This window comes from Anabrus simplex, chromosome 1 (assembly GCF_040414725.1).
Source record: "Anabrus simplex isolate iqAnaSimp1 chromosome 1, ASM4041472v1, whole genome shotgun sequence".
In the NCBI taxonomy this organism is placed as follows: Eukaryota; Metazoa; Arthropoda; class Insecta; order Orthoptera; family Tettigoniidae; genus Anabrus; species Anabrus simplex.
The window spans coordinates 1721045607-1721069654 of NC_090265.1; the positions used below are offsets into that span (position 1 = coordinate 1721045607).

At 38.4% G+C, this 24048-nt stretch overlaps 1 protein-coding gene across 2 annotated transcripts in view; it reads left to right on the forward strand.

The window, feature by feature from the left end:
• FIG4 (polyphosphoinositide phosphatase FIG4) overlaps window positions 1–24048 on the forward strand; it is a 171862-nt gene that overhangs the window by 109473 nt on the left and 38341 nt on the right. For both annotated transcript variants that reach the window (XM_068225673.1, XM_068225674.1), the window contains 2 exons: window positions 14649–14784; window positions 19632–19832. In XM_068225673.1, coding sequence (XP_068081774.1) covers window positions 14649–14784; window positions 19632–19832 — 337 coding nt within the window. The remainder of the gene's footprint in view (window positions 1–14648; window positions 14785–19631; window positions 19833–24048) is intronic.

Genomic DNA, 24048 nt, shown 5'->3' on the forward strand with positions numbered 1-24048 from the left:
ACAATACTTAATTATAATAATTATATTAAAAAAACAGGACATGTTTTGGCCCTTTTGTGGCCATCTTCAGCTCAAATCAGAATTATTTGATCATGTAGAAAAGTTATGAATAAAAATACACATTGAAAGTACACATTAAAAAAACACATAAGTACAAATTAAAATAGTATGCCACTTTTATGACGTTGCATGAAATGTTTGCTGGCTTAAAATGTTCTCATATAGTCTTCACTGAAAAACATAAACTCCTCTTCTTCTAGTCTACCATAATGAAAGTGAACTGGTAGTCTAGCAGGGGACGGCAGGCAGTCTCTTCCCCTGACGTCCTGTGTATAGCGCACTAACTTTTTGTGTAACTCTCCCTGTAGAAAATGAATATACGAGATATTGTCAGGTTAAAAAAGGTTTTGTTTGAACGCATTGCAAAATCAAAACAAAGTTGTGAATTTATGAGGTTTTGGCTCAACAGAAATATGCACATTACAATGTACCAAGGGTTTAGAGATATTAGTATCCAAGTCCATTACTAATTAGTAGAGTATATGAGCGACTTTACTTATACTATCATGGACTCAGTTGATTAAAAACAGTTCTTACTATAAAAAATAACCCAAGGCATTAGGAGTTATGTTGATGGATAGCTTCATTCTGCATACATGAGTGAAAGAACGTCATACCAGTAAACCTGTATGAACCTTTTCTTGCCCCCTCCCATTGAAAGGTGATTTAACAGCATTTAAGCTCTTTAGGCTTTTTCTTACAGCATTTTGCCCCAGTGTAGCAGTGGGCTCATCAATTGTATTGCTACACCTTTCCAAGATACTGGCCACTAGTGCGCCGTTGAGATACCACAGCAAGTCTCTTATCTAGGACAATGTAGTGATGGTGCACTAGGGGAAGCATGTGCCTCCACTTCTATAAATGCCTGCCTTTGGCCTTTATATCAAAAATAAGATTCCTAGAAGGAAACCATAATTTAACTTTTAAAAAAATAAAAATAAACACCTGTTGGTAGATGTCACATCAACCAGTTGAGAAAGACAAAGTATAAAAAGAGAGAACACACATGGCAGTGCTGAACGTTGCATTGATTTTTAAAATTTTTCCTTTTAAATAAATTTTAAGTAAAAATGTGTTTTAACGTAAACTGAGTATGCTATGTCAGAAGTCTGTAAATATTCCTATCCACTGATACGTTATTCATTGCCTAGGCTTTGTATTAGTGAAAGAAAGGGATGCTGACATTGGAAATAATACAAATTCAAACTTCACCCCGCGCTGCACATTAGCAGAGATGCCAACTATTACGATTCAATCATACTAATTACGAATTAGCCATCTTAGTTGCGCCTTTACAAATGACACACCTCAAATTACTATTTTTGTTGACGTTGAAATGTAACTGTAGGAAGTGTTCGAACGGTTACACAAAGAATGCCATTACAACTTAAATTCTCAGAATATTTATTTTCAGATTTCTCAGTAATCATTTATACCCCTGCCCATTCCTGTCCCTCGTGAATATTTAGAGTCCTCATGCGCTGAACGCAGTGTGTGCTTTGCTTCCAGTATTGGGAAAAAAGCCATATATGAAGTGATATATCTTGCAGAGTTGTTTTGTTCGTCACATGATCAGTCTTCTATACAAGTATGCAAGTTCTTTTGTCTTTGTTTTGGCGGCAAAGTGGTGGCAAACTCAGTTACATTGTGAATACTGTGTGCGTGACTGCTTAAGAAGTATTTAATGCGTTTTTAGTTGCCAAATTTCTAGGATATGCTAAGCGTGTGTTACAAAATGCAAAAGGTTTGAAATAAACAATGAAGCTATTTCTTGTGCAGGAAAATATGTGTGGTGACATTACCATGACTAGTGACGCTAGTAAGAATCCAAAAATAGTTACAAAATTTGGGGAGGAATACTCTAAAGTTTGGCCCTATTTACTGCGTTCTTCAAGATCTCCTTTACACGTATTTTGTAGTGTGTGTAGCCGCGATTTTTCAGTTGCGCATAGTGGACGAGACGACTGTTGTAAACAGGTGGCTAGCAAAATACATATGGATACAGTCAAGCTGAAGGAAATGAACAAGAATTTAACCAATTTTGCTAAATCCTCGGAAGATGAAAGCTCAGTAACAAATGCAGAGTTGTTGTTTACGACTCTTCTTGTTGAACACAACTTGCCTTTAGCCTGCAGTGACCATGCAGGATGTTTGTTCAAGAAAATGTTTCCCGTTCAAAAGTAGCTTCGAAGTACGGTTGTGCAAGAACAAAATCGGGAGCGCTAGTTAAAACTTTGGCTTCTACAGTTGAGGGAAAGGTAACCAAGTTAATGAAGTTCAACCCTTTGCCCTGGCAACAGACGGCAGTAACGATAAGAACGACAAAAAGCTCTACCCATTAGTTGTGATGCTTCTCGATGGGGAAACTACGCAAATTTCAACGATAATTCTTACAATTCGGGAATCCAACGATAATTGTCATAAAAGGAAAAGAAAAAGTCCACCTGATCAATACTTTTTATTTGCATGTAATGCAGATTATCACATGTCTAGGACCAGTTTCGATCCTCTATAAGGTCATCCTCAGCTGCATTAGAACCTTATGCCTCATAAAGATCTTTATGACATACTCTATTATTTAACAATTTTTAAAAATTTTTACTCTTGCTAAGAAAATTTTTAAAAACGGTACACCATAACTGAAATTGTGACAAACTAACAAGCTTATATCTTAATATAGACATGCAATTGTAGCGGAATGAATTCGTCTTTAAGCTTATTGAGTGTAAATGTTTACCATAGGCATTTTGCCTATTCAGTTGAAGTAAGCCCCATTTTACAATTGTATAGTCATATTTGAAATGAGCTTTGTTTATATTCGTGAATGTTACAGCAATCGGCTACCAGTAAAATATACTAAGTGTTGACTTCACAAGAAAATATTATATTACATATTCACATTAAAATATTGAAGTATAACATTGTACTTAATGGACTAGAATTGCGTGTTGAGTTCAATAAAATTTTTACATATTCACATTAAAATATTATGAAGTGTGACTAATGTACTTTGTGACACTGAAAGTCTAAAATAGCTGTTGGCCTTAGTTCTTGCGTTATATTGTGTTGTTACATTGAAATACTGCACAATTTGCCTTTTACACAAAACATTAGATATTTAACACACTGTAAGATATGTTATATATGAATGTCTTTTAAGTCCAAATAGTGACAGCACTTTCTTATATAATATGGATTGATTCAAATTACAAGCTTTAATATGCAATGCTTATACACTTTGCGTATGGCTCAACCACTTTTTAATTGACTTGAACATATTCTGGCCTGTCTGTTGTGGCTGTTGTTCTGGAATTTTCTCACTCTAAATGCCTTAAATGTTGGTGGTTCCTTTCCCCTTTTATGAAGTTGGTAAAATCTGTAAGTCGGAATGAATGAATTGAATTAGAAATTCTAGTAGAAATGAAACTTTGCGTAAGATAGTATTAAGCTCTGGAATAATCTACTTACTGCTGTGGGGTGGTTGAGATGCGAGTTGCTTAGCTGTCTGACGCGTATTGTATCTCATACTAATGGTTCTGGTGTTGTCTGTTGTGAGAGGGGCGGAGGGATGAGTGGGGGAAGTTTCAGCATGTGTGTGGGCGTAGTCAGGCAAGTTCGCTGTCTGCGCTGTAGCCTGCGTATGACGTCGTTTGTTGACTAGTCTGACGTAGTCCTTCTTTAAGATAGGGATAATCTTATTAAAAAAATATTAGTTTTTTCAGATATTTCATTAATGTTGTAGTTGGGATTTGTATACTGATCATATGTTATGTATATTAAGTAAAGGACCTTTGGGTTTTGCACTTAATATTTTCAGATCATTACCTATATCCGTAAATTTGTGCTTGTACTCATGCATGTGCTGTCCTATTGCAGAAAAATGATTATGCTTGATGGCATTGACATGCTCATTATATCTAATCGTGAAATTTCTGCCAGTACGCCCCACATAACTTGTTAGACAGTTGTTGCAATTCATCCGATAGACTCCTGACTGAAGATATTTGTTATTACCGTTGACTGATTTGGTATTATATATATGATATGTCTATTATTTTGTGTAGTTCTAAAAGCTATTTTAATATTATGTTTCTTAAAGGTATTAGTTAGTGAATATATACCCGTATTATTGAAAGTGAATGCATCATTTTTACCCACCTGTAAAAAAACCTCACGAATACAGTATTCAGCAAAGCAGAAAATGAAATATTAAGCAAAGGACCAAAAACATAATTGGAGCAACACCTCAATACTACAGAACGTCACAACTGCTGTGGCAGAAACAGAATTAGCTATACAAAGAATTCTGCATGAAATACGAGAAGAAGTCAGGCACGATATTGTAAAAAAACTTCCGCAATACATCAGAAAAATACAAGATAACATATCTAATAGTAATAAAGCGGACAAAACGCACATTGATAGTCTAAAAGAAAAAGTCAAACAAGATAATCTCATTATAACAAAGGCCGATAAGGGAAATACAACAGTTGTTACAATACATTCAAAAAACAAAAGAGTGTTTCAACAATAACACATTTCGCATTATACATAAGGACCCCACATATACAGTACAAGGAAACCTAAAAAATTTGCTCAAAAACACACGTTTTTTACTAACCGAAATAGAAGCAAATAATCTAATAACAATGAACCCCCAGTTGCCGAATGCAAAAGCTCTTCCCAAAATTCATAAAGAAAACACACCAATGAGAACTATAGTAAATTACAGATCTAGTCCTACGTATAATCTTTCCAAATATATTTAAAAATTTCTTTCCAAGAACCTACTACGCTGGCGTAGCAGGGGGAGAGGTGATACTCCCACGTGGCACGTCCCAGGTGGCGGATAGGGGGGTCCTAACCGGCGTGCCGGCGGACTTGAGGGAAATAAAATACCTCTCGCAGACCAAACACACAACCCCCTGTGGGTGGGGGACGCAGACCAAGAATACACCCACGGTATCCGGTGCCTGTCGTAAGAGGAGACTAAAAGGGGCGACCAAGGGATGATTGGATTAGAACCATGAAACTACTTGTGATTAGTACCACCACGTGCGGAACACAATGGGTCGCTATTACTTGCGCGTACTACCACTATATTAGGTACCAAATAGGTTTGTGATTAGTAGCAATCAGGAGCACCGTGCGGTCAGGCTTTTATGGTACCTGTGATTAGTAGCACTATATGAGCGTCACCAGGGTTCTGGCTTACCTATGATTAGTATCCACTATATGGGGAACACCACAGGATGCTACGAGTCCCTGTGGTTAGTACACTTCTGTGATGAAAACCATAGGTTTGCGTTGCCTGTAAATGGCGCCGCTATGTGTGAAACACCATAGGTCTGTATTACATGTGCGAATTTCATAACCTGCCATTAGTACCATAATGTGTGGAATACCGCGAGTCTACGATACGTTTGATTAGTACCGCACCATGACAAATACCATGGTTCTACTTTCCAAGCGATAAGTACCATTATGAGAGGCGGATGACGCATATTTTCGACGCCTTTAGCTTGCAAGCATTATCGGTTCAGTATTGAGGTATAGAAGCAGTCCCTTGGTCAGTATTACTATTGTTTTCGTGAGTTTCTGAGGCTGAAGCATTGCTGGTCGGCTCCACTGATTGTTTTAACTTCATATCCACCCGTTCATTTTTCGTTCTCACGCTTTGAATTCTGGTCAGTAGAGGATTTTGAATTTTTATTTTGTCATTGCATTTCGTCTCATTTCGTACCATCAGGGGCCGATGACCTAGATGTTAGGCCCCTTAAAACAACAAGCATCATCATCATAAAAAATTTCTTAAAAGCCATTATTCTTTTCAACCTAATAAGAGCATACATAACTCAATAGATTTTTGTAACAAAACAAAGAACTTACAGTTAGAACATTATCATTCCATGGCCTCTTATGATGTAACTAATATGTATCCAAATATCCTCACTGACAAAACCATAAATATAATTAGAACCAATCTCAAAACACACAGCAAGTTAAGTACTTTGGAAATTGATGAATTCATGATGTTACTCAAATTTGCAGTCAATAACAACTTTTTTAAATTTCATGATACAATTTATCAACAAACAGGTTTACTGATGGGGTCACCCGCGCCTGGCATACTAGCGGATATATACATAGACTACTTAGAATATACTTCAATTTGCAAAACAAACGGAATATTTTTCTGGTGCAGATTTGTAGATGACGTCTTCGTCATCATCGACACTAGAACAACTAACGATAATGCAATATTGGATAAAATAAACGCCATAGATACATGTATACAATTCACTAAGGAATCCGAGAATAACTGCGTACTAAATGATCTAGATCTAACGATTACTAGGCACGAAAAACATCTCACTTTCAAAATTTACCGCAAACTCATTTACACAATAAATACTATAAAAATGGATTCTATTCACCCTAATCCCCATAAAAAAAACAGCATACCAAAGCATGATTCATAGAACATTTAGTATACCGTTGTCAAAAACAGACCTCAACGATGAACTACAATTAATTCATGAAATAGCCCGATTAAATGGTTATAAAAAAGAAATGAATAATTACATTATTCGTAAGTTCAAATCATGACCCAAAACTACACTGACGAAACCAGATCAACCTAAAAAAGATTACGCAACTTTCACTTTCAATAATATGGGTATATATTCACTAACTAATATCTTTAAGAAACATAATATTCGAATAGCTTTTAGAACTCATAGACTTTTACCTTCATGGATTTTTCATTCATTGTACGTAGAAAGGACATGAGTCTGTTTTCAGAAAATAAATCTGTTGAACAAATAAGACAAGAGATGTGATAATCTGCATTACATGCAAATAAAAAGTATTGATCAGGTGGACTTTTTCTTTTCCTTTTATGACAATTGGTGAATATCAATACGGAAAAAATGAAATTTATAAATCAAGAATCCAACGACAATACGGGTGAAGGAATATTCAATGTTTTGGATGATGAACTAAAGATGAGGGGGATTCCGTGGGATAACTGCGTAGGTTTTGCATGTAATAATGCAAGTACTATGACTGCTGTTTCCAAGTGTGTGAGCTCTGTTGTTTGTACAGAAAATCCTAATATTCGTGTGCAAGGCTGTGCTTGCCATCTTGTGCACTTACGTGCTCAAAAGGGGTGCAGTGCTCTTGTAAATGTTAATATTGAACAGTTTTTAATTGATATTTATTACTATTTGCTGAAGAGTTCTAAGAGGCAAAATGCTTTAAAGGTATTCCTGGAAGTCTTTGGTGAAAAGCCTCACAAAATTCTGAAGTATGTTTTTACCAGGTGGTTATCTCTTCTACAGTATGTATCAATGGTCTTAGAACAGTGGAACCCATTCAAAATGCTCTTCTGTGGATCATATTCTGACAAGGCCAGCTCAAAATTTCTGAAATTTAAGGAAGAGATTTAAAATCCATCTACTGAATCTCTTTTGTTTCTCAGCTCTGTTCTTCCACTTTTCAACTCCTTAAATGTATTCCTTAAACAAGAGACACCACTTATTCATAAACTTCATTCAAAGTTAAATGAATTTTTTCAGTGACCATATTGTTCACTTTGTGAGAGCATCCTCTGTTCCAGAGTCCCATAGTAATTTGCTTGGTGTGAAATTTAGTTCTGCTAAGTTACAGAAAAATGACAGTGGGGCAAACACAAGGGCTTACATAAGGGCAGTTTCTCTTGATGAAACTACATTGAAAAAGTTTTATTCTGATGTCAGACTGTTATATATAAAAAGTGTGTACATTACCACTAAATGGCCAATTAGGGAAAATTTTCTCGAGCTGATGTTTTCCAGAGGAAATCTAAGAGTTTTTTATGAATAGAATTTATGATTGACCAGTTTCCTAAAATTCTGTCATCAGAAGAAATTGATTCTTTGGAAACAGAGTTTAGTCGTTTCCAATTGTTTCCAATTGTTTCCAATTTGATGGATTCTCTTTAGACAAGGATGAAAGGGCCAACGGACTTTGGTTCGAAATAACGAAGATCACAGATGCTTCAGGAATAAGAAGCACCCTTCACTGAGTAAGCCATTGATGGCTATTCCTTTAGTACCCCATAGCAATGCTCCAGTGGAAAGAGTTTTTAATTTGGTGGGGAAGAACAAGACTGAATTCCGTGCTAATATGAACACCGAACTGTTAAGTGCTGTGTTAGTGCAGAGGATGCATATGATATCAAAAGAAAAAGCCTGTCACCAGTGTACTTTTACCAAACAGAGTCTTAAGAGGATAATGAGGAGGTACCTCCTATTCCTCAAGCGTTTCGTGCGATTCCAATGATAATATTATTACCTCATTAATTCGTGATACTGCAGCATTTCTAAGAACATTAACATTTCTGTCTCACCTTTAGACGATGATTTATTACGAATAATCATGAATATAGCAAATTATACCCAATTATAAAATGCTTAATGAAAGACAGAGTGCTAAGGTCTCGTGCGTCGGACGGTCCCGAAAACGGTAAATATATGTGTTAAAAGTGATAAAAGACTAGCTTACATACTTAGGAAGTGCCTGTTAACAACAGAGAAGAAAAGTGACGGAAGAAAAACAACCGAAAATCCCGTAAGTATGCGAAAATCGAGAAGATCAATACTCGTAAAACTGGCGAAATTCTAACCTCAAACATGTAAGTTGCACGCTGGAGCTACATGCCGGTGTGTTGAACAGCGAAACCACTAGATCGCAACGCTGCCAACGCAGGCCGCAGAGAAGACAAATTCCCATCTCTTGTTACAAGTGCGACAAGACTTTCTAGCGCAACACACACGGGAATCTCCCATCTCATGTAACAGATGCAGTTAGACAACCCAGAACGCATAGAGAGGAAACTCTCTCCAACTGCCACAAGTGCAACAAGACGTTCTACCATCGCACAGGGGTGAAGTATAAACTTCTTGCGACAAATGCGACTAGACATTTAGCACCACACAGAAGAGATACTCCCATCTCCTGCTACAAATGCGACAACGTGCTGAAGTCATGGCGGAAGAAATGGAAGTGCAAGCAAAAAGCGCTCTACAAAAACTAAGAAATATAGCTGAAACGGGAGGATATATGAAGAAGGACACCAAAGACAACATTCTGAACGCAGTGAGTACTCTAACAGAATATATCAAAGCAATAGAGGAAAATGTGAAGCCAGGAAATCGCGTGGATATTTTCGAAGCAAATACAACAGTAGAGGTTAGAAAACATCACATTGACTTGGAAGAAGAAGAAGGGGACGAAAGCAGCAGCGCGAGACAGGTGGCACCATCTATAGACGCAACAAATGAAACACGAGGGGAAGACAACCAGGCAAAGGCGCCAACAACTGGAGAGAGCAGCAATCCGGATGGTAAAGATATAGAGGGCATAGATCGTTCCCAGAAAACATTCGGGGAAACAAATAACATGAGGACATCTCTCGGCCGCATAAATAAAAGTGCAACTGGGAGTCAGAATAGCACACCATCTGCCGATGACGAGGTAAACCACCAAGGAAGAATACAACACGCAGCAAATCCTACATTCCCAATAACACAAGGCAAGAAACGCAATAACGCTATAGTCAAGCAGACAATAAATGTCGAGACAGTAAATGAGAAATTAGAAAGCATAATGGAATTCCTGGAAAACAAGCTAGATCAAATAATTGAGCAAAAAGTTAACCAAAGTCTAAAAAGCAAAATTACAACAGAAATAAACCACACGGTCAGGACAGCACAAAATGCATTCGATGAAACAAGCACTAGTACACGCGAAGAGAAGAATCAAATTCGCCCGAGAGAGACAATAAGGGAAACGAGAAACAAATGGAATAACATATCGCCCTTAACCAATCAAAGACAAAATGATGACGGTGAACTAGAAGCGGCAGAAAAAATGGCATGGCTGCACGTAGGTCGGCTTAAACAGAGCACCACGGCAACAAATATAAGAAAATTCTTGGAAAGGAATGGCATCATAGGACACATAGAATGTGAAGAACTTCATACACTGGGAGACAGAAAAGCTTTTAAGGTCGGTTTCCCATATATCTATCTGGAAGATGCACAGAGCGCGGATTTCTGGCCACCGGGAATAAAAGTCAGAAGATTTCGCTTTCGGAGATATGATAGGAGACCAGAGGAAGAACGAGGGGTGGAACTCCAGTAAACATCTCACCCAATTGCCAAAGAAGAAGGGACCTTGGTCGAGCACGGAAATAAGTGTATTATTATGGAATGTAGAGGGAATAAGAAACGCAATACCCCACATATCACAGAAGACCATAGACGATACAGATGTTATGATACTGACAGAGACATTCCTCACGGAACCAATGGACTTGCAAGGTTACTATGGTATACACACGCTAGCGACCCCGACGGAAGGAAGACCAGCAGGGGGAGTCACAATCTTCATAAAAGGGAAACTGGGAGATATCAAGCGAATCATCAAGGAGGAAAACATGGTCACAATAATCACATCAGAAATTACGATAATAGGAATTTATATTCAGCCAAATACACCTATAGAAAACATAATGGATAAAATATCTATAGCCATAGAACAAACGAAAGCAGAAAGGAACGTTATAATTGCCGGAGATTTTAACTGCAGGATAGACAAAGAAAATACCAAAACTCGCATCCTTCTTGAGACACTGGAAGAAGAAGGCTTCAAAATAGCGAACAAAAAAGAAACACCAACCTACTTTGCACATAACGGTCATAGTGCCATCGACCTACTATTTTTTAGAGGAGTACAACTACAATTGTGTAAACAAGAAGGCCTATGGAACTCATCGGCAGCACCAATAAGGAAACACATACCTATAATGACACGCCTACGCATGGAAATCCAACAAAAGAGGAAGGAAGCAAAAAGACCAAGTATATATACTAGAAAAATCCAGCGGGAAACAGTAGAAGAAAGCGAGGAAAACATCGGGAAAGCTAGAAACCTAATAGAAGAAGAAAGACTAGAAGAAGCCCTAGAAACAGCCACCAAAGTAATAACGAAAGCTATTATAGTAAAGGAAAGAAGACACGCACAAGCTTGGTTTGACCAAGAGTGTTACAAGGAAAGAAAAGCAACTCTAAAGGCCCTGAATGCAGCAAAATTATACAGGCGCCCAGAAGACTTAACAGCATATGCAGAGAAAAGGAAAAAATATAAAGAACTAATAAAAAAGAAAAAAGAAGAATATACAGAGAAACAAGGAAGGAAACAAGCCGAGGAAGCAAAATCAGACCCATACATAGCGCTGAAAAAGAAGACGTCAATTGCAACAGGAGAAATTCATATGGAGAAGTGGGAACATCATTTCTCGAACATACTGAATAAGGAAGGGCTGAAGCAAGCATATGACATAGAAACAGCAGAACCCGCGCTTGCTGTGGAGCCAATAACAACGTATGAAATTAGGAAAGCAATACAAGGAGGGAGAAACAAGAAATCCGCAGGACCAGACAAAATTTACATGGAACACTTAAAAGATTCACTTGGCGAGATGGAAGAACTGTGGAAAGACCTAATGAACAAATGTATTCAGACTGGGAAGATACCAGAGGGATGGAACACAGCGACTCTAAAGATATTGTTCAAAGGAAAAGGGAGCAGAACATCACTAGACTCATTTAGAGGAGTAGCACTAGAAAATGCATCCTTTAAAGTTTTCACGAAGATACTAAATGAAAGATTACTGGAAGCCTTCAGTGGGTACATTCCAGAAAATCAATTCGGTTTTATGAAAGGCAGGAGCACGGTCCAGGCAGTGAAATACCTAATAAATCAGGTAGAAGAAGCCTTAAGACACAAAGGAGGGAAATATCACGCAGTCTTTGTTGATTTCAAGAAGGCATTCGACTCAATCGACAGGCGAAAGCTAATCGAGAAAATGAAATTGACAATCGGCGAGAGAGACCCACTAGTGAGAATAGTTGAAGCATGTCTACGGAGGAACATAATCCGAATAAACAACAACGTAGAAATTTCTGAAGACATAATACAGACGAACGGAGTTATGCAAGGGGATCCCATGAGTCCAACACTTTTCAACATTTATACAGCAGATGTGAACCGCATAGTAGAGGAAGGATCAAAAGCAGAGCTGATCCTATACGCAGATGACATGCTGATCGGAGCGAAAGAAAAGGAGGATGTGCAAAGGGCAGTCCGCAGACTAGAGACCTGGGTGGAGGAAAACAGCCTACAGATAAGTGAAGAAAAGACAGTACAAATGACCTTCAGAAAAGGTGGGAAATCAACGCCCAAAGACAACATAACATTACACCAAAAGCCATTACAAAAGGTACGAAATTACAAATATTTGGGAATAACACTACAGACAACGGCGGCGTCCTTTGGTATACATATTCAAGAAAGAACGGCAGCAGCAATCAGAGCCTCATACAGCATCCAAAACATTTCAAACCTTTCAATCAGCACGGCGATGAGACTTTTCAAGACGACAGTAGCGCCAGTGATAACATATGGAATTGAGATCGTGTGGGAAAAGCTGAAGATCGGAGACCTGATGAGAATAGAAAGAATAAAAGCAATGTTCATGAAGAGGATTACCCGAGTCGGAAAGACAGCGCCATCCCGGATGGTATACGAAATGCTGCGGGAGACGTATTTCATAGAAGACATACGATCACAGTTCTACCTACAATCAACGGAAGCAAGCAGGGCACTAGTAAACATCAGGGAAAGGAAGAAAAGTGAAATCGACCTCGACTTCTACGCCTCACCAGCGATGACGGACGATAGATGGACTAGAGAGTGCAACTCACAGCGCCACGTGATAACACGACTCTCCATACATGGGTTTCACCACAAGGTATGCGTAAACCAGAAGTTCCATGAGCCAGACGAAGATTGTAAGTGCATTTTGTGTGGACAGAAGTGTAGTAGATATCACATCATAACATGCACGAAAAGAACCAGGACAATTACAGACTATAGCAAAGACTAAAATGTGAAATTTATTTAATGCTCAAACTTGAGTGTACATTTCTCTATTAATTTACCAAACAGGAACTACAAGCTGCTAAGGGGGCAGCTACAGTACTCAACAAAAAACAAGAATGATCCTTCAAACTCCACTCAGATGTGTACTGCAGTTCACCTATTAACTCTAGCAGGTTAGAATCATACACTGTTTATATGCCAGTCTTTGAATGTGTTACATCTGGTTGAATTGTATGTTGTTCATTGATTTTTCAACGATGTATAAGTTAGCGAGATCTGAGAAAAAATCTACAGTGCGGCCCCCTCCCCCTCCGTGCCCTATTGCCTGTTGGCATCTCTGCATTAGTAGCGTGTATCACGAACATCTAGGTGCGGAATTACTATGTTTATTTCTTTCTTGCGGACGATGTGATCGGGCGGTGCACAAGACTGTCAACATGTCTACTTAGGAAGTAAGATGAGTGCAAAGATAGGTTACAGCTACTAAATTACCCTTTTCTTGCCATGTAGACAGTATGCTCCTTTACAGGTTCTATTTACTTGTGCTTTTATTCTATGGGGGTTGGTAATGGAATGTAATTCTGATCATTGCTGGGAATGACATCACACCCCATTTTATGTTAGCCAATAGCAATGCTAGAAGCTACGTCAGCAATGGAGAATGCAGTGTGCTACTCTATTAGGTTATAAAAGTAAATGCAACTATTCATGAAGTATATTTTGGGCTTATGCTGTGTAATTAATTATAAACACACTCTACGCATTTCAAAAGGAACCTTACCTTTCCTCATCAGGAGACAACAGAGAAATGAAACAACGTATTAAATGTTGCTAGGAGAAAGCAACAAGGAACTGAATGAAATAAGTAAACACCCAGATACAGTCTACAACCTCACTGAATCATGGCTACCTATTACCAGAACCATTAGAGAATGATGTTTTGCTGTTACCATTCGTTGTCTCAGTATGGGGCTAAAAAAGGTGTTCCTTTTACATCTTAGGTCACCATTTTAAGTTCCTTGTTGCTTTCTCTTAGCAACATTTAATACGTTGTTTCATTTCTCTGTTGTCTCCTGATGAAGAAAGGCAAGGTTCCTTTTGAAACGCGTAGAGTGTGTTTATAATTAATTACACAGCATAAGCCCAAAATATACTCCATGAATAATTGCTACAAGGGCCGTGGATGTCTAAATGATAATAAAAGTAAATGTACTTCTGGAGGCATGCTGGTAGGTTCCAGGACATCGCAGTGAACACATCTCTCCTCTGAAATGAATTCCATGTAAGATTTGTATCATTTCTATTTCCTTGTAATGTTATAAAGCTTGCGTGGCACAGGATATATTCTTACCTAATGCAGTATATGATTGGAAAATAATTTTTGGGTACTTTTACCTCTAAATACTCGATACATTGTTTTATTACCATAAATAAAAACAATATCTATTGCATCATGATGGTCTATACATATCTGAATATTGGTATTTTTCATTCATTACATTCAAAAACTTTTGATAGTCTCTGGAGTTATCAGGTTTTAGAGTAACAGTGAGAAAATTTCTGGCGTGCTGAAGCATTCAACAGTTATCATCTTTCAGATGCTGAGAAGCAACACACTATCAACTTGTTCTTGGGGCTGTTTGTTCCGGAAGAGAACAAACCTCCTATATGGGAGCTTGTCACCGATTACTACCTGCACCACACTCTGGCCATGGGGCACAGGAAGATGAGAACGTGAGTATCAGTGTCGATCAGTCACCTAATTTGTAAACTATTCTGAAGAAGGAGAAATTAACAAGGGTTCCTGTAAAGATACCTGTCCCTCCAATGTTGCTCCAAGCAACTTCAACATCTAAATTATAATACAATAATGTTGTAAATTGAATGAATATTTGGAGAAGTCATGTGTTTTACTATGGGCTAAATTTATTAAAGTGTGCTCGAGTTTGAATTTTCCTCTTCGTGCAGCTTGTACCCATGAACTTGGTCAGCACTCTACTCGTACAGCACTTGTTCCAAAAGCGGTTCGCTCCACTACGAACGAAGCCCGAGAACTTAACTATTACACTGGTGTGAACTCTGCATCCAGACTGACTTTTGCTCCCTAGTGTAGCCCTTAAATAGGCTGGCATAAGATTTTTGGTAATGCATCTCGCAGTTTCTGGTTCCAGGATATTCAAAGGGGCTAGGCCATCTTCCCCATCACACCCCTCAGTAATTCACCTGGGTCACTGTCGACCTCTTTGTCACATTTTGTTAGCTCAGACAATTAGAATAGTTTGGTGATGAAAGAGGAAGTACAACTGGGCAGCTATCCTCAAACACTAATCAAAAAGGAAGGAGGTCCAATCCTTTGAAGAATGAAGGTACTAGCGAAAGAAAAGGAAAGATCATAAAAGACTTGAAAGTGAAAGACTCCCTAGGCTTCACAGACCTAATACAGTCGGGTGTGGAAGAGAGCAAGAGTTGACCAAGGAAGGTCAGATAGGAAAGGTTAAAGTGAAGAGACTAGCATAAGTAAGTGATGCCAGACTCAGCTAGAGCCCTGTGGTTGGCACCCCCATCCCTAAGTTGAGAGCACCTGGGGTTTTATTTGTCTCATACGGAAGGCGGGGAATACCGTGGCTGTATTCTACTGCCCTCAATCACAGGTTGTTTGAATACTTTCAAGAAACTTATTTCTTGTGCTGCCTCAGACAGTAGATCAGATCTCTGCCAGCAGAACAAGAATTACCAGTGTCACTGTAGCTCAGTCGGAAAATCTGAAGGTTGTAGGTTCAAGTGTCTGCTATACGATCCAGTCAGCTGAAGTGTGGTCATGAAGGCTAGTGATATCATCACAGCTTCTCAGAGCTCGTACCTAGATCTACACAAGGAAGCTTGCCTTCAGGCTAATGGAAAGAGGCCTGAAGGGTGATGTTAACATGAGTGTATTTTGAGAGAAATATCAGTTCTAAGAGTGATACTTCATCATTTTATTTTTTATTCCATTGGTTTAAGAGAAAATGGTTTCCAGTCACTTTCTTTTTTCGCTTTACTCATTTCTAATGGTCATGATCCCATTTGAATCGATCATTCCTGAAAGGTCTCGAGTCACCATTTTTACAAAAATTAGTTTTGCATGGGATATGTACGTGGAAGGGTAGATCTCACAGACTGTGTAGAAAGGTCCTGAATAATTCATCAAACACTCCGTAGGCTGGGTTTCGAAAATCATGGTCCCTACAAAACGTCCTGAGTCACTGACTGGTGCCCTTTCTGCAAGGATCGATATGGAACACAATGAAATTTGCAACTGTTAGTGCATGGATCGATTTGAACGCTCAACAAGGTGATGATCTTGTTGCGCACTTCATTTCAAGAATATTAACACTTGTATTATAATCACTTATTATTTATTGAAGTTTAAACAGTCACCAAAATGTTTCAAAGCATATCAGATAGGTATTCTTCAAGTGAACTTAAGGGGTCCGATGATCAAAATTTTTGACTTCTACAACTTTGCAGATATCGGCGTGAGCACATTCAGGAAGTAAATATTACAGTACCTATTATAAGAAGTTTCAAAGCAGTGGGATGATTTAATCTTCTTCAAATATTATTTTTTGATATTTATTTATGAGTTACTGAAAAATGTTCTCTGAGAGACAGTTTTGTTTCCAATGACTTCAAAATTTGATAATGGTGTTTACATACATATTTAAATAAAACTTACATTAAAGAATGTATTTCTCCTCAAATGTGTATCAGACAAGAAATTTTTGAATTTCTGGTTTGCTAATTTCTGTAGAAAAATAATATACTGTCGTAATCAAATGCATGTAACATCGCTTCAATCAACAAATAACATTCTTTGCGCGTAGAGGCGCGCGGCTGTGAGCTTGCATCCGGGAGATAGTAGGTTCGAATCCCACTATCGGCAGCCCTGAAAATGGTTTTCTGTGGTTTCCCATTTTCACACCAGTGAAATGCTGGGGCTGTACCTTAATTAAGGCCACGACCGCTTCCTTCCAACTCCTAGGCCTTTCCTATCCCATCGTCGCCATAAGACCTATCTGTGTCGGTGCGACGTAAAGCCCCTAGCAAAAAAAAATAACATTCTTTATAAGTACGTTTTGTTAGTTGAAGATATTACTATAACTCCGGAAGAACTGCAGCACATGGAGCTTTTCGCAAGAAGCAAAGCACTGAAGAAATGAAAGTGAGAAAAATGCATTTGAAGTTTTGAATGCAACTGTTACTTTTTAGAGATTATGAGGTAAACAGTGGAACATCATAAAGCGCTGACACCATACTATTGACATTTGTCAAATCATAGAGCCAAATTCAAATGGAAATGCCAAAATATGCGATAAAGAGCCATCAGTGTGAGGTGGGCATGGCAGAGACACCCACATGGGCAGCCCATTAAAATATCCGTATGGTCTTGAAATTTTTTTTTTGCTAGGGGCTTTACGTCGCACCGACACAGATAGGTCTTATGGTGACGATGGAATAGGAAAGGCCTAGGAGTTGGAAGGAAGCGTCCGTGGCCTTAATTAAGGTACAGCCCCAGCATTTGCCTGGTGTGAAAATGAGAAACCACGGAAAACCATCTTCAGGGGTGCCGATAGTGGGATTCGAACCCCCTATCTCCCGGATGCGAGCTCACAGCAGCGCGCCTCTACGCGCACGGCCAACTCGCTCGGTTCTTGAAATATTCTGCCATTTTCTGATAATAGAAAGATTGTTAGTGTTATTTTTAACTTTTTTTTTAATAGGTCATCACAAAAGGGAATCAAAGAAATTTTAGTTAAAGATATTCACATCACCCCAATATTAGACTTCAAACATTGGGCTGTTCATTATAAGAATACATGCTCTTCCATTTCAAGCATGGGAAGAATTCGCAAGGAGATTTAAAAAAAATCTTTCTTCCCTTCCAAGTGGATGACTTTTGAATGCAATGCTCACACACTTAGCCAAGTGGTCACAAAAGAATTCTTAAGAAACAAATGCTTCCATCTTCTTCCTAACATTGATGTGAAACCTTTACTTCATATAGAACTTGCATATCCATCGACTAAAGTGCCTATCAGTATCAAGAAACTAGAGGAGATATTAAAAGTACCGAAGTACATTGATTCAGAATAGGTAGAATTTTATGAAAAATTATTTTGTGTGGTCATCTGAAACAGCTAATGACGATATATTGATGGGGAATATTAGATTTCCTTTCTATTCACTGACTGAATCATTAAATCCTTAAAAATCTGGGGTTTGTTTCAAGTAAATAGCAAGCAGAATTTATTCTATATATTTTTATTAAATTTTTAAGGATAATAAAGACTTTATATAGCACCTCATAGACTTTTACCTTCATGGATTTTTCATTCATTGTACATAGAAAGGACATGAGTCTGTTTTCAGAAAATAAATCTGTTGAACAAATAAGACAAATCGAAAACTGTTAATGGCTTTTGGTCCTTTTTATGATTTTACAACTGATAATATTACACTGAGAAAGAAATATCCATTTATATACTGCCTAAGGTGATTTTTATCTCTCCTGTAAAATTATAATCTTGTAACTCATGACCTTTCTGCAGTGACCAATTTATTTCTTGTCACAATCTTGACATAGCTATTCCACTCCTATTAAACTTCAACCTTCCTCAATATTAGCTCAGCTGTGAGCTTGCATTTGGTCATGAATAAACCAAAATTTCTGAAGTTTTGATTATTTTTTTCTCTTTCCAATTTGCTTGTGATTAGTGAGAGGAAGAATTTAATGTAATGCATTCACGAACTTTTGAGATCGATACTTGCATTCAAAACCATATTCTTGAGTTCAGCATAACCTTTAAAAGTCAATGTAGGCCTAATTTGTGCAGTAAAAGACTTTCAGATACCAACTACAAACACTATATACTGATTACCAAATTACAATGCAAAATTAAAAAGAAGGAATTTTGCCATCATGTTAGGCACTTTTGTATCAGATATTTAAAACTATCTACTTTCTGTAGTTTCTCTGTGTGTTATTTCCATATCTGGTCTGTTCCTCATGCATGTTTCTGAGAAGTTTATTCCATACTGGGTGGACCCGTCATGTTTACTACAATTCCAAAATTCATCAGTCCCTCTCCCTAAACCAGGTAGTATAACAAGATGTGTTGTTACGGGCTAGAAGGCAGCAGGAATCATACCGTCTCCATTCATTCATTATGGGTACCCCAGATTTCTGCTTCTCAGCTTTATCAGATCTTTGGTCTTGACGTGCGAATTTTAGAATGAGAAGTAAGCTAAAAAAACACAAGACTAGGAAAAGAAAAGGAAAAACGCTAGATTAATATTATGAGTAATGCAAAGGAACAAACAAATATCTAATCAGGTCATGTATAGAACGATAGGGATACATAATAGGATGAACAAATATAATAAGAAGAGGTGAGATTTAGTTCATAGTGAATTCAAGCTCAGTCGGATTCACTAATGAAGTCCTATGAATTATTTGCACTTTGTCCGTATTTAAATTCCTAAAATAACATCTCTTACTCTACATGATTCTCAGATAATTTGTTCCATGTATGCTCTTACAGGAAGCCTCTGACACAGTGGTGGGACACGGAGGTTCTCAGGTATCTGCCCTTAGCCTGTGATGAAGTCAAAAAGGAGTACCAGGAAGTAGTGAAGGTGTCTTGTAAAGATGAGAGAGTGGATGGATATCTTGATTACCACCGGCCATACGAGATGAGTGTCCTCAGTGAGATGTATGTCTACAAGATCAGTCACTCTGTAAGGTGAGTTATTAACTATAGTGGGTATATTGATTAACACCTACTGTATGACACAGTCATCAGTAAGTTGTATACCTACAAGATAAGTTAGTAACTAGTCGGTAGATATCTTGATTACTGCTGGCTGTACAAGATGAACGTCCTCTGTGAGATGTATGTCTACAAATCAGTCACTCTGTAAGGTGAGCTATTAACAGAGTGGATATCTTGATTACCGCCTACTGTATGATACAAAGTCCTCTGTAAGTTGTATACCTACAGGATAAGTTAGTAACTGGTCAGTAGATATTTTGATTACCGCTGGCTGTACGAGACGAACATCCTCAGTGAGATGTATGTATACAAGTTAGAGGAGTGGTCACCAAACTAAATGGACGTGGGAACTACTTTCATCTGGCTGATGATGTATTAAAGACAAATGAGCTGTAAACTAGGAAAATAATTACAGTATAAGTCCGATATAGCGAGTACGGCATATAACGAGAACTCCGTTATAGCGACGACTTTCTTCTGTCCCTTCAAAAATCCTATACAGTGGAACCTCGATTATCCGTTCCCGGAAAATACGTTTTCCCGGAATATGCGTTCAAATTATGTGGTCCCGCGAGCATCGTAATTAAATCACGTTGTAAAAGTCCCGCATTATCCGTTCCTCGAAGAAACGATTTCCCGGATCAACCGTCCAGAAATTCCAGTCCCATCAACGCTAAATCCTCGATCAATCGTTTTTTAATAAACTGTATCTCACAAAAGGACGGCTATGGCATATTTATGGATCTTGGCGTTAACGCCCCGTCACTGCGATAATTAAAGCAAGTACTGTACCCGTACTGGAAAAGCGATCGGCGGTGAACTTGCATTCGGGTGGTATTGTTTAGAGAATCTCGGAAAATCATAAAGCAGAGAGTGGCGACAACAATTGCAAGGAGACACGGCGCATTTCGACAGCTCTGCTTGAAGACGGAACGAGTTTCGTCAAATGTTCGCAATTATAAAACGTCTATATTATGTCCAGGGTTAGATGTTTATATTTTTACTTTTTTCGATCATACTGCCGAAGAGGTTTTTGGCACTTTGCTCAGGGCACTTGCAGAGTAACTGGGCTTTCAGGCAGGAATCGAAACTGCTTCTTAACACAAATTCAGCATTTTTGATATCGTACATGATTATGTTAGCGAGACCAAAACACATGTTGCACCTAAATGTAATTTTAAAAAAAGAAAGCCATGGGAGGTCTTGGAATTGTCTATTACTGTTTAGGTCCTAATGTAAGACTGGGAATTTTATGTTTTCGTGTTAAAATACCAAAAACCGCAGTCGTTTTATTTGCGCACGTTACATTTTAAATGGTTGGTATAATTTCAAACTCTTACTGACATGTGTCGCGAGCGCGCTTTCGAGATGACCTCAAGGTCACGAATAACCGTAATTTCTGAAGTTTTGATATTTCTTTTATCTTTCCAATTTGATTGGATTTGTGACGCGCAGAATTGAATATAATGCATTCGAGAACTTTTAAGAATCGATACTTACATTCGAAACCATGTTTTCGAGTTCAACATAGCCTTTAAAAGTCGATGTAGGCCTAATCTGCGCGGTACGAGATTTCCAGAAACTGACTACGAACAGTATACCAGAGACCAAATTACAATGAAAGATTAAGAAATGAACGGATTTCGCATTCATTTTGGGTGCTTTCATATCTAATGTGCTTTATTTTATTGGATGAGAGACTTAAAAACTACTTGTGGTCGATTGTCGTTTGGCTTGGCGTTATTAGATTTTTCGAAGAGTTTGGCTAGCCTAATCAAAGTCGCTGAACTGAAAGAAGTTTTCACGGGAAACTGACGAAGATTCCCCTGTAAAACTGAATATAAAGTATCGAGATTTTGAACTCTCGTACCGGTAATTAATGCAGTTTCGTGGTCTAACATGCCCGCCTCTCATCCAGAGGCCCGGGTTCGATTGCGACCACGTAAGACAATTTTACCTGGATATAAGTCTGGTTCCAGGTCCACTCAGCCTACGTGATTACCTTTAATTGTGGAGCTATCTAATGGTGAGATGGCGACCCCGATCTACAGAGCCAGGAATATCGGCCGAGAGGATTCGTCGCACTGACCATGCGCACCTCGTAATCTGGAGTCCTTCGGGCTGAGCAGCGGTCGCTTGGCAGGCAAAGTCCCACTGGGGCTGTAGTTTGGTTTGGTTTAGGAGTTTTGTAAGATTATAATTATACATATTTCATTTTTGTGATGTTTAGCCAAATTGTTGATGGTTTTCATTCATTCCCGGATATTCCGTTTTCCCGTATTGTACGTTTTATTTTCATGGTCCCTCGAAAAACGGAGAATCGAGGTTTCACTGTATTAAACTGTGTATCGTCCTTCGGTTACAGCGAGAACCCTATCACTGGCGCATCCGTTATTACGAGCGATTAATCGTGCGCACGTTTTCCGTTACCGATATTTATGCACCCCAGCAATGATACTGCATGCGATCGATTACCTTCGGCATCGTTTCCTCGCTATGTTCACTAGCGATTTCTCTCGTTGACATTCGAAGGCGATGTCGGAGTCGATTAGTAATACCCGTCGACAGCTGTTCCGTAAAGAAAATTAGAAATGAAAGAGAACATATTTTCGTATTAAATGCGTAAATAACGTGTCCGATAACGGTTGTTAACTCGTTAAAAGTTAAGGCTGACTAAACGACCGCTTAATTTTGAGGCTAAATACTGCACTTAAGTAAGAATGGGATACACCTCGAGATATGGCAGAGTGCTTAATTGATTTCAGAGGTTAGTTTATATTTTGTCGGTCTGGTCAAATTATGGAAAGGCTATTATGAAAATTTATAGCGAGAAAGTTATAATTTCTCTACTGGCGCTTGAAGTGTGTTTTCATCATACGTATAGTATGGTTAAGTTAGGATACGTGACGCTGTTTGAATAAGAAAACTGAAAAGTTTGCAACAAAATGCGATCGATCATCTTCGGTACGGTATAGTTCTTTCACTTTGTGCATTTGCGAGCTCTCTCGTTGAAATTCAAAGGCGACGTTGGAGTTGATTAGTAATACCTATCGACTGCTGTTCTCTAAAGAAAACTCGAAATGAAAGAGGATAACATGTTTTCGTAATAAATGCGTAAATAACGTGGCCGATAGCAGTTGTTAACTCGTTAAAAATAAAGACTGACGTAAATGATATCTTAATTTTAATGTTATATACAGAAATTAAGTAAGAATATGATACACCTCAAGATATGGCAGAGTACATCACTGATTTCAGAGGATATTTCATATCTTCTCGCGTCTAGTTACGGCTATTTACATGTAAATTTTTCGCAAGGAGGTTATTTCTCTACATGCATTTGAAATATGTTTTTATGATAGGCTACATATACGGTTATGTTAAGTGACGCTGTTTGAAGAAGAAAGCTGAGGTGTTTGTCACATAAATCTCTGGAGTGATACCGTATTTTTCTGAATCCAAGATTTTTTTCTCAGAATCTCATGCGAAAACTCAAGGGTTGTTGCATTCGCGGCCTAACAGTAAGTTAATGGATACCACTAGCAACTACCGCGGTAACCACGCTGCTTCATTTCACACGCGCACAGAACTCGTTGACAATAAACGACCGCCTCTTTACTAGCTAGCCGCGACAACCGGTTGTGCAGTGCCTGTGTGTTTCTCAAATCTGCAGAATGGCATCAAAACATGCGACCTTTTGAATTCTTAGAAAAGCCATGGCTACTCAGTCGCAGAGTCATATCGCGTCTATTGTACTTGATGTAGATGTTGATTCCCATAGGGAACCTAAAATATTTGTCCCGAATGAGCAAATTTATAATACCAATATAATGGTCCGTTATTGGACATTATAAATTTTCCAGCTAACTCATTCTTGGTTGCCTGCGTTTGGAAAATTTATAATGTCCAATAACGGACCATTATATTGGTATTATAAATTTGCTCATTCGGGACAAATATTTTAGGTTCCCTTATGGGAATCAACATCTACATCATTTGATGGCCAGGCAGGCATCAGTTTTTGAAAATGAGACATAGCTCTCATAGTGCATTGGCACTGCTGGTGGCTTCAAGTAGCCTATGCAGTGGCCTCCACGGTATGCACTAGCCTTGCGTCTTGGGTGGTGTGCTAAGTCCCAACTGACGAGCCTAACTTAGCACACGAGGGCGAAACCCAGGCAACCAA